General features: G+C 52.0%; 1 protein-coding gene across 1 annotated transcript; it reads left to right on the top strand.

Moving 5' to 3' along the window:
• Positions 1 to 348: 348 nt before the first annotated feature.
• LOC103648401 (scopoletin glucosyltransferase) lies at positions 349 to 2,056 on the top strand. Its single transcript, XM_008672878.3, has one exon. It carries the CDS (start codon positions 614 to 616, stop codon positions 1,874 to 1,876), a length of 1,263 nt encoding a protein of 420 aa, XP_008671100.2. The 5' UTR covers positions 349 to 613; the 3' UTR covers positions 1,877 to 2,056.
• The last annotated feature ends 10,029 nt before the right edge of the window (positions 2,057 to 12,085 follow it).

Genomic DNA, 12,085 nt, shown 5'->3' with positions numbered 1-12,085 from the left:
TTACTCATTTTTAGACATGGGTAGCCACATGCGATGATAAATGGAGGTACACACATATTCAAAGGAAACAATTCCTCTTTTTATTTTCCCTTACAATTTGAGTATTACACTGCTACCCGGACCGTCCATCCTATACCCCTATCCCGCCATACATGATCTGTATTCTGTTGGACGCGATTTTAAACCCTGGATTTGAAAACCGGTCTTCAGGAGAAGGAATGGGAGTCGGTTGGAGATGCCTTACAAATAGGAGAGGTATACTAACAGTATACCTGCAGCTACTACGCAAGCCCGCAACCCTAACATGGAAGCCGCCGTCACCACCAACGGTGCCCTTGCCACCGTCGCCACAACCAGCACAGCTAGGGTTAACGGCGCCTCCGCCACGACCTACGGCTCTCCCACGTCCCACCATGGCACGAACGATCCCAGCAACAGCGTTCCTATGTAAAGGTCAGGCCGCGACCACGTCATCATCTTCCCTTTCTTGGCGAAGGGCCACACGCTCCCGCTGCTCCACTTCGCCACGGCACTCTCAGCGCAACACGGGAGGCTCTGCGTGACCCTAGTCACCACCCCGGGCAACGTAGCCTTCGTCCGGAGCCATCTCCCCATGTCGGTGGGCCTCGTCGCGCTCCTGTTCTCGTCGTTCTCGCCGCTACCGGAGGGCATCGAGTCCACCGACGCCCTCCCGTGCCCGTCGCTGCACCTGACGTTCATGGAGGCGATGGGGCTCCTGCGTGGGCCATTCACCGAGTTCCTGGCGTCGCTCCCGTCCCTGCCGCTCGCGCTCGTCTCCGACTTCTTCCTCAGGTTCACGCGTCGCGTGGCGGCCAACGCCGACGTCCACCGCATCGTGTTCAACAGCATGTCCTGCTTCGCCTCTGTGATCTGCAAGGCGCTCGCCGCGAGCCCACCGGCCAGCTTCGAGCCCGAGACCATGATCCAGGTGCCCAACATGCCGGTGCACGCGGCGGTCAGGGCGGAGGAGGTTCCCAATGGGGTCACCAAGAGGGCCGACCCCGACAACCCGTTCATGCGCTTCTTCATGGATGAGATCGGTGATTCGGACGTGCGTAGCTGGGGAGTCCTTAGCAACAGCCTCGACGTGCTCGATGCAGCCTACGTGTCGGCCTTGGAGTTGTTCTACGAGGCGGGCGCCCGTGCCTGGCTCGTGGGCCCGCTGTTCATGGCCGCCGGCGACATGCTGAACGGCGAGAAGAAGGAGCAAGACCCTGAGGGCTGTCTCTCATGGCTCGACGAGAGGGCGGCGCATCCGGGGTCGGTGGTGTACGTCTCGTTTGGGACGCAGGCCCACATCACATACGCGCAGCTGGATGAGCTAGTGCACGGGCTGGTGCAGTCCGGCCATCCCTTCCTTTGGGTCGTCCGATTTGACACGTGGTCGCCGTCGGTGGACGTGGGGCCCAACAACCGGATCATCCGTGGATGGTTCCCACAGAGAAGTATTCTGGCCCACAAGGCAGTTGGTGGGTTCGTGAACCATTGCGGGTGGAACTTTGTGATGGAGAGTCTCGCCGCCGTGAAACCCATGCTGGCGTGGCCGATGATCACGGAGCAACACCTGAACGCAAGGCACGTGGCCAACATCTTAGACGCCGGCGTCAGAATAGCCCTAAAGGCTGGCGTTGACGTCGTCAGGAGCGTGGAGGTGGAGGAGAAGGTTTGGGAGTTGATGGACGCTGAATGCAAGGCGGCGAAGCAGATGCGGGAGAGGGTCGCATGGGCACAGCAAGCAGCCAAGTCAGCGGTGAGCCACGGTGGAACCTCGGCCATGGCTTTGCTCAAGCTTGTGGAAGACCTACATGAGACCTATGATGATGGGGTCGTAGGCAAATGTGCGAATAGTGTTTAGAATGATCTTTCCAGTAATTCTGTTAAGCTGATGTTTAGAATGATCTTGCCAGTACTTCTATTAGGCCTAGTTACGTATGTGTCATTAGCGTCTATGGTGTCTTCTCAAAACACAAATAAATCAACTCTTAGCAGGTGTTTTGATAATTGATCATAAATAAAAATCAACAACATAAAATCAGGATTCCTGAATTGACCTGTATGTCTGCTCCAAATGTTACAATCTTACTAGTGTTGACAAGTTTTTTCCTTCTGTGAGGATCAATGTGTGCAGATTATGATAGGGAAATGTGCCCTTGGGCCATTTCTATAATGTTTTGGTGATTAAGTGTCCAACACATAGTAAGTGAGTTGATTATGTGTCAAACAAGCAAAAAGTGCAAATCATATAACAAGGTATGTTTCTAGACTTAGCAGTTGGTTTTTGTATACTAATATATTTGTCTAAGTGTTAGAAACAGAGAAAAGAAGAAAAGAAAAGAATTGCAGAAGACTTGGCTGGGTGCAGCCGAAGTCCAGCTCGGCCTGGCACACCGGACTGTCCGGTGGTGCACCGGACAGTGTTCGGTGCGCCAGGCTGGTCCGCGTGAAAAGGCTGCTCTCGGGACTCGACGGCGGCGTACGGCTATAATTCACCGGACTGTCCGGTGGTTCATTGGACTGTCCGGTGAGTCGTCCGCGGTGAACTCGTCGCTCTCGTGAAACGAAAAAGGCGACGTGGATATAATTCACTGGACTGTCCGGTGAGCCAACGGTCGTCATCGCCAACGGTCGGCCACACAATCCGCGGGCGACGCGTGGCAGCTCTAATGGTCGGCAGCGGGCACCGGACTGTCTGGTGTCCGGTGCGCCAACTGGCCTGGAGCTGCAACGGTCGTCTGTGCCAGAAAAGGAAGGATATCGGCACCGGACAGGCTACAGTAGCTGTCCGGTGGCGCACCGGACTGTCTGGTGCGCCACTCGACAGAAGGCAAGGATAGCCTTCCATGTTGATCTTCAACGGCTCCTAGCCACCTTGGGGCTATAAAAGGGACCCCTAGGCGCATGGAGGAGTAACCCAAGCATTCACTAAGCATCATAAGGCATCCAGACTCTGTTCCCGCGCATTCGTTTCATTGTGTTAGAGATTTGAGCTCTATTCGAGTCAAAGACTCCGTGTGTTGTTATTTGAGCTCAAGTCTTCTCTTGTGTGTGTGGGTGTGCTGCGATTTGTGTCTTGTGTGTGTTGCTCATCCCAACCTTACTCCATGCTTTCATTGTGATCTTTGTTGTAAGGGCAAGAGACTCCAAGCTTGTGGAGATTCCTCGCAAACGAGAATAATCATCTAAAGGAAAAACTGTGGTATTCAAGTTGATCATCGGATCACTTGAAAGGGGTTGAGTGCAACCCTCGTCCATTGGGACGCCACAACGTGGAAGTAGGCAAGTGTTACTTGGCCAAACCACGGGATAAAAATCGCATGTCTTGTGTTGATCTCTCTGCGATTATTTGTAGTCACAAGAACTCGCTTCAAGTTATTTAGCCGCACTAACACTCTTAACTAAGTTTTGTGGCTATTAGTGTTTGAATTTTACAGGATCACCTATTCACCCCCCCTCTAGGTGCTCTCAATGGGTATCAGAGTCGTACTCTTCATCTAAGGGACTAATCGCTCAAAGAGATGAATCCTAAGGGAAAGGGGATGGTGGTCAACGACAAGGAGAAGGAGTCCCTCTTCAACGAGCCAAGGGACGACAAGCCCACTGACTCAGGATCGAGTCACAAGAAGAGGGACGGGAAGAAGAAGAGGCGCATCAAGAAGATCATTTACTACGACAGCGACTCCTCCTCTTCTTCACCAAGAGACGGCGACGACGACTCGTCGAAAAAGAGAACGGTTAATCAAAACTACTCTTTCAACTATTCTCGCATGCCGTACAATTCGAATGCACATTTACTCTCTATTCCTCTAGGAAAACCCCCACACTTTGATGGAGAGGATTACTCATTTTGGAGTCATAAAATGCGTAGTCATCTATTTTCTCTCCATCCTAGCATTTGGGAAATTATGGAAAATGGAATGCATTTCGATAGTACTGATAACCCTGTGATGATAAATGAACAAATTCATAAGAATGCACAAGCTACCACTGTTTTGCTAGCATCTTTGTGCAGGGATGAATACAACAAGGTTAGCGGCTTGGACAACACCAAGCAAATCTGGGACACCCTCAAGATCTCACATGAGGGAAATGACGCTACAATGATCACCAAAATGGAGTTGGTGGAAGGTGAGCTAGGGAGATTCGCCATGATCAGGGGAGAAGAGCCAACACAAACTTACAACAGGCTCAAGACCCTGGTCAACAAGATTAGAAGCTATGGAAGCACAAGATGGACGGACCACAACATCGTCCGACTCATGCTAAGGTCATTCACGGTAATTGATCCCCATCTTGTCAATCTTATTCGTGAAAACCCCAGGTACACCAAGATGACGCCCGAGGAGATACTCAGAAAATTCGTGAGCGGGCACATGATGGTTAAGGAGGCAAGGTACGTGGATGACGCCTTGAATGGTCCACTACCTATATACGAGTCGCAGCCCGTTGCTCTCAAAGCAACAAGCAGCAAGGAGGCGCTACCAAGCAAGGTAGCTCAAGTGGAGGCTGCCGGACTCAATGAAGATGAGATGGCGCTTATCATCAAGCGCTTCAAGACCGCACTCAAAGGACGCAAGGAGAACCCCAACAAGAACAAAACAAGGGGAAAGCGCTCCTGCTTCAAATGCGGTAAGACTGGTCACTTTATTGCAAATTGTCCCGATAATGATAGTGACCAGGGACAAGAAAAGAACGAGAAGAAGAAGAACTACAGGAAGGCAAAGGGCGAGGCGCACCTTGGAAAGGAATGGAACTTGGACTGCTCCTCTTCCGACTCCGACGACGAAGGACTCGCTGCTTCGGCCTTCAACAAATCCTCCCTCTTCCCCAACGAACGCCATACCTGCCTCATGGCCAAGGAGAAGAAGGTAAGTGTTCGAGATTCTCCTAAGTACTCTACTTCTAGTGATGAGGAATCCTCCGACGATGAAGTAGATTACTCTAGTTTATTCAAAGGTTTAAATAGAGCGAAAGTAGAGAAAATTAATGAATTAATTGATGCTCTAAATGAAAAGGATGGATTGCTAGAGAAGCAAGAAGATATTTTGTATGAAGAGCATGACAAAGTTATTAGTGTTCAAAAATCTCTTGCTCTAGAACTTAAAAGAAATGAAATGCCATCCTCTGAGTTGTCTGATTGCCATGAATCTATTTCTAGTTTAAAGAGTTTAAATGATGATTTAAATGCCAAGCTAGAGGAAGTTAATAAATCTAGTTCATATGTAGAGCATGTTGTTATTTGTAATAGATGTAAGGATTTTAATGTTGATGCCTGTATTGAACATATTGCTTCTATTACTAAATTAAATGATGAGGTGGCAAGTCTTAATGCTCAACTTAAGACTTGCAAAATTGATTTTGATAAATTAAAATTTGCTAGGGATGCCTACACTATTGGTAGACTGTGGGGGATAGATATCCCCTGGGTCCACTAAAGAAGTAAAAGGCCTCACGAAAGGCCCAAGGGCCCAATAATTCGTAAGGTCATTCTTTCGTGGGCCTAGGGAAAGACAACCAACAAAGAAAAGAAGACGTGAGACTGATTAGTGCAAACCCAGACGGCCCACAACGTCGAACGAATGAATCGCAACAGAGACCCGACTTTCCCGCGCTAAAGCCCCCATGCAACAGAGCCATGCGAGGATAAGTCGGCGAGGGTTATGTAGGGATAAACTCAAGAGGTTCACTATCTTTTAGCTACTTGTTGTTATCATATCACATGTACTGCTCCACGGCCGAGTATATAAGGCCTAGGGGGCACCCCTTCAGAAGGATCGACCCTGTTCTACTTAGCCACCCACATAAACTCTCTGCGCCCTCTATCCAGAGAACCCTCTTGTAACCACGCTCATATACTCACCAGGACGTAGGGTGTTACGCACTTCTAAGCGGCCCAAACCTGCAAATCTTGTCCATTGTCCCTCGTGCGATCGGCACGAACCATTTTGCTACAGTCGTTGACACCGTCCTACTCCTAAAAACACCTTGAGGGGCAACCCCGGGTGTGCGGTCGGACCCAAAACACCGACAGCTGGCGCGCCAGGTAGGGGGTGTGTCGACGATCCAAGCAAGCTCAATGGCCGTCACCTTCCACAGCAAGATCGCCGTGCGTCCCAGATCTGTATTCTGCTTCGGGACAATCTCATCCGTAGCGGACGAAGAGGGAATTCTACACCGCCTCGCAGATCTACCGGAACAGAAGTCTCCTCCAACAAACTCCGAAAATGCTGGAAAGACGCTACCTCCAGCTCTTCGGAAAAAGATCGTCTCCGGGGAGGCTGGAGCTAGAAGCTCGCTGACCCGGAAGACTCCGCTGTCTACTTCCCCGACGAAAGAGTGGACACGGGTCGTGAGAAAGAAGGAGACCAGGGAGAGGCAGGTCGTTCTTCCCGTTCCTCCGGCCTCAAAGGAGAACGGAAAGAAAGTCGCCGCGACAGCAGTACCGTTCTACCCCGACGTCCTCTTCATCGGGAGAGCAGAGTCGCCCGCCGTCTCTGACGATGAACCGACCGCACCTGGAGAAGAACCACCTCAGCGAGAATCCCGCCGACGAAGGAACCGACGCAGGAACGTTCGACGACATCACGCAGCCGGAGAGCGGGATCCGGAGCAGCCTGTCTCTCGAGACGAGGTCTCAGAGATAGGAGAAACTCCGGAAGAACGCGTCTTCAGGGAACGAAGGAACTCTCGACGACGTGATCGCCGGCGGACTCAGGAGCAAGCCGAGCAAGAGGCAAGGCAACGACGCGAGAATCCGCTCTTCGGGCGCAACCTGAACCCTGACTTCGCCCGAGCTATGAACACGCCGAGCGAAGTCGGAGGCGTTCTAGCTCGGATAGCTGACGGACTTCCTCGGACTCCCGACGCCGAGGGATACCGACGCCTGTTCACTCAGGCAGCAAACCATCTTCTACCGCTCGCCCACCCGCCGAACGATTTGCGACACGCCATCAACAGTCGCCGAGACGCGCGAAGCTCTATCAATGCTTCGCGCGAACGGCAGCATGAGAACGAAATTCGCCGTCGGGAGGAGTATGACCGAGATCATGGCTTCCCGACTCAAAGCCAGGCCACCCGAACTGAGTCGGCAACAGCTTCAACTGGTGGAACCACCCGGGGACGGTCGAGGAACCACCACCGCCACTCCCCTCCCCGGGACAGACGACATCCCCGACGACAGGAGGACACGTGCGGAGTATCCGCCCTTACTCCGCGCCTTAGGGCCATCCAATGGCCTCCCAACTTCAAGGTATCCAATGTCGACAAATATGAACCTAAGCAGGATCCAGGGGGTTGGTTAGCCGTTTACACCACCGCTGCTCGGGCTGCCGGAGCATCCGAAGACGTTATGACCGCGTATCTGCCCATCGTCCTTGGGCAAGATGCGCTGCAGTGGCTACGACATCTACCCCGACACTGCATCGACGACTGGGGAGACTTCAGTCGACGCTTCACCGCCAACTTCCAGTCTCTCTCCGACAAGCCAGCGCAACCATGGGACCTCAAATCCATCAAGCGCCGGGGGGATGAGACTCTCCGGTCATACCTTAAAAGGTTCCAGACCATGAGAAACCGCATCCCCGAGGTCACGGAGGCGGCCGTGATCGAGGACTTCTACAGAGGATCTAACGACTCGGCTTTCGTCTGAGCCATACTACAAAAGGCGCCGACTACCTCCGAGGAGCTGTTCCGGGAAGCCGACCTCTATATCACCGCCGACGAGCGGGCCCAGGATCTCATCGGAGGAGCAAAGCCCGCACCGGCAGCACCACGACGCGACGCGAACCAGCCACCCGACAAACGCTGGGAGAAGAGGCCTCGTGAAGAGGTACACGCCGCCGGACCACCCGCCTCTCGCGCCCGAGGAGGACATCGTGGAGGCGAGCGTACACTGGACGACATCCTCGACGCCCAGTGCCCGTACCACAAGGACATGCGCCATACTCTACGTAACTGCCGGGACTTCAAGCACTCCGTCGGACATGGTCGACCCTTCCAACCCCTACCGCCTCCTCCGCCGAGGGGAGGACCAGGTGAACCACGACATCCCCATCAGCCGGAGGAGGGGGGAGGAGGAGCTTTCCCGCGCGTTGACAGGGAGGTCAACGTCATCTTCGGTGGACATGGGTCGCAGGAGAACAAAAGACAACAAAAGCTCAACGACCGCCAGATACTGGTGGCGACCACCGGCCCTCCCGCCCCGTACCGGTGGTCGGAGCACCCAATCACTTTCACTCGGGAGGATCAATGGCTCAACTTTGACCATTAAGGCAAATACCCGCTCCTCGTCGATCCGGTGATCCGAGAGAGCCGGGTAAAGAAGGTGCTAGTGGACGGGGGGAGCAGCATCAACGTCACCTTCCCCCGTACGCTCCAAGGCTTGGGAGTTCACCTCAAAGAGCTCCACGAGTCAGACACTCCTTTCTTCGGCATCGTGCCGACGGAAGGGGAATACCCGCTGGGCCACATCTACATGCCGGTCACCTTCGGGACTCCGGATAACTACAGAACCGAGTTCCTGAGGTTCGAGGTGGCGAACTTCGACTGCGGTTACAACGCCATCATCGGAAGGCCGGGGCTAGCCAAATTCATGGCCATCCCGCACTATACCTACATGATACTGAAGATGCCAGGACCGCAAGGAATCATAATTGTGCGCGCCGACTTCCAAGACGCCGCAGAATGTTTCCGAGTGGCCATCCAAGCAGCCCTCACCACCAAGTCGTCAACGGTTCCTTCTACACCGGCGAACTCTAAGCCTGAGGAAGACCTCGCCGTGCCGGCAAACGAAGCTCAGGCCGCGACCTCTATGCGGCCGACTGAAGAAACCAAGCGGATCAACCTGGGGTTTGCCGATGAGCGCAAGGCGGCCATCATCAGCTCCAGTTTGAATGACAAATAGGAAAGCGCGCTCGTCCAGTTCCTGCAAGATAACCGAGACGTATTCGCATGGCAACCTGCGGATATGCCGGGAGTCCCGAGGGAGTTGGCCGAGCACAAATTGAAAGTCTATCCTCAGGCGAGGCCGATCCGGCAAAAGCTGCGTCGTTTCACGCCCGACAAGAGAGAGGCCATTCATGCCGAGTTAGCTCGCTTGGTCGCGGCCGGATTCATTAGAGAAGTATTACACCCCGAGTGGTTAGCCAACCCTGTTCTTGTACTCAAAAAGAATAAAGTGGATTGGCGCATGTGCGTCGACTATACTGATCTCAACAAACACTGTCCGAAGGATCCCTTCGGGCTCCCGAGGATAGATCAGGTGGTGGATTCCACCGCTGGATGTTCTGTGCTGTCTTTCTTAGATTGCTATTCCGGGTATCATCAGATTAGTTTGGCAAAAGAAGACGAGGAAAAAACGGCGTTCATCACCCCGTTTGGTGCTTTCTGTTATACCTCCATGCCGTTCGGCCTCAAAAACACTGGAGCGACTTATTAGAGAGCCATTCAAACATGCTTAGCCGATCACTGGGGCAAGCGTGTGGAGGCTTACGTAGACGACGTGGTGATTAAAACGGAGAATCCGGAAAACTTCATCGAAGACTTACAGCTGGTTTTCAACAGCCTGAGAAGATATAGATGGAAGCTCAATCCTGAGAAATGTGTCTTCGGGGTACCAGCAGGAAAGTTACTCGGATTTATTGTTAGCCACCGGGGAATTGAAGCTAATCCAGATAAGATTGAAGCTATCATGAAGATGGAAGCCCCTCGGTCGCAAAAGAAGGTTCAGCGACTCACTGGATGTATGGCAGCCCTGAGCAGATTCATATCCAGGCTGGGAGAAAAAGGTCTGCCATTTTACAAACTGCTCAAGAAGGTGGATAAGTTTCAATGGACGTCAGAAGCACAAGAAGCTCTAGATGCACTGAAGAAATTCCTGACAACACCACCAGTACTAAAGCCGCCCCGGCGAGCTACGCCGACTCAACCAGCTGAAGATTTGCTGCTATATATCTCTTGCACGACTCACGTGGTAAGCACTGCGTTGGTAGTTGAGCGAGTGGAAGAAGGGCATGCCTATCCGGTACAACATCCTGTCTACTTCATCAGTGAGGTTCTAGGTCCATCGAAGAAAAAGTATCCTAAAGTTCAGAAGCTATTATATGCAGTACTTCTAACTGCCCGCAAGCTGCGCCACTACTTTGACGACTACAAAGTCATAGTAGTCACTGGTTTTCCAATAGGGGATATTCTTCACAACAAGGAAGCCATTGGCCGAATAGCCAAGTGGGCTTGCGAGTTGGGATCCCATGATATCGAGTTCCGACCTCGCACTGCCATCAAAACTCAAGCACTGGTCGATTTCGTATCAGAGTGGACAGAACAGCAAGTTCCAGACAATCCAGAAACGACAGAAGTATGGCGAATGTATTTTGATGGCTCGCTGAAGCTGCAGGGAGCAGGAGCAGGGATTCTCTTCACGGCACCTGGAGGCGAGCACCTCAAGTATGCTCTCCAGTTGCTATTCCCGACCTCTAACAATGCAGCCGAGTATGAAGCTTTGATACACGGATTAAACATCGCCATATCACTGGGTGTCAAGAGACTGATGGTGTATGGAGATTCTCTGGTAGTCATCAGTCAGATAAACAAGGAATGGGATTGTTCAAGTGATTCAATGGGAAGATACTGCGCCGCCGTCCGAAAGCTAGAAGATAAATTCAAAGGTCTGGAGTTTCATCATATAGAAAGAGATCGGAACACGGCGGCCGATGTACTGTCCAAGCTCGGATCTGGTCGGACTCAGGTCCCGCCCGGGGTCTTCGTGCAAGAAATTCTCCAGCCGAGCGTCTCGACGGATCAAATAGAAGAATGCAACATCATAGATCAACCCGAGTTAGACTCTGATGACTGGAGGCAACCGATTATTAAGTATATAAAGAATGAAGAAGAACCAGATGACAAGAACTCGGCAGAGCGCATTGCCAGACAATCAGCTCACTATACACTCATCGGGAAGGTATTATACAGGAGGGGCGCGTCAGGCGTCCTCATGAAGTGCGTTCTCCCGTCCACCGGGCAGCAACTTCTGGAGGAAGTCCATGCAGGGCAGTGTGGAGTACATGCAGCATCCAGAACATTAGTCGGGAAGGTTTTCAGGTCAGGATTCTATTGGCCGACGGCGAAGAACGATGCAGCCGAGTTAGTTCAGAGATGCGAAGCTTGCCAATACCTGTCAAAGCAACAGCACATGCCAGCACAGCAGCTACAAACCATACCAGTAACTTGGCCTTTCGCATGCTGGGGATTGGATATGATTGGACCTTTCAAAAAAGCTCAAGGAGGATACACCCATGTATTGGTGGCAATTGACAAATTCACTAAATGGATAGAGTTCCAGCCCATTGCCTCTTTAACCTCTGCTAAAGCCGTGGAATTCATACAAAGCATAATATTCAGATTTGAGATACCAAACAGTATCATCACTGACTTGGGATCCAACTTCACCAGTTCAGAATTCTTTGACTTCTGCGAGCAAAAAAGCATTCAGATCAAGTATGCATCTGTAGCCCATCCGAGAGCCAACGGGCAGGTTGAGCGAGCCAACGGAATGATATTGGAGGCACTTAGAAAAAGGGTCTTTGATAAAAACGAAAAATTCGCAGGAAAATGGATAAGAGAATTGCCTTATGTTGTTTGGAGCTTGAGAACCCAACCTAGCCGGGCCCTGCATGGAAATACTCCTTTCCTCATGGTCTATGGGTCAGAGGCAGTGCTACCTGCTGATCTCAAGTTTGGGGCGCCAAGATTGATCTTCGAAAGCATAGCAGAAGCCGAAGCCACCAGGCTGGAGGATATTGATGTACTCGAAGAAGAACGACTGAATGCAGTAATCCAATCAGCACGATACCAGCAGACTCTAAGGCGCTACCACGACAAAGCTGTGCGGCAACGTTTCTTTTCGATAGGAGACCTTGTCCTCCGCCGAATTCTAACGGGGGAAGGACGGCACAAGTTATCACCCTTATGGGAGGGACCTTTCATAGTAGCAGAGGTCACTCGTCCCGGATCATATCGCCTCACCAAGATGGATGGCACAGAAGTTGGGAACTCCTGGAACATAGAGCAC

Source organism: Zea mays, chromosome 2 (assembly GCF_902167145.1).
Source record: "Zea mays cultivar B73 chromosome 2, Zm-B73-REFERENCE-NAM-5.0, whole genome shotgun sequence".
Taxonomy (NCBI): Eukaryota; Viridiplantae; Streptophyta; class Magnoliopsida; order Poales; family Poaceae; genus Zea; species Zea mays.
Note: the sequence above shows the minus strand (reverse complement) of the source record. Positions and strands in the feature narration are given on the sequence as shown.

Coding starts and splice junctions, on each gene's coding strand:
- LOC103648401 (XM_008672878.3), top strand. CDS start 614: ATGTCGGTGGGCCTCGTCGCGCTCCTGTTCTCGTCGTTCTCGCCGCTA.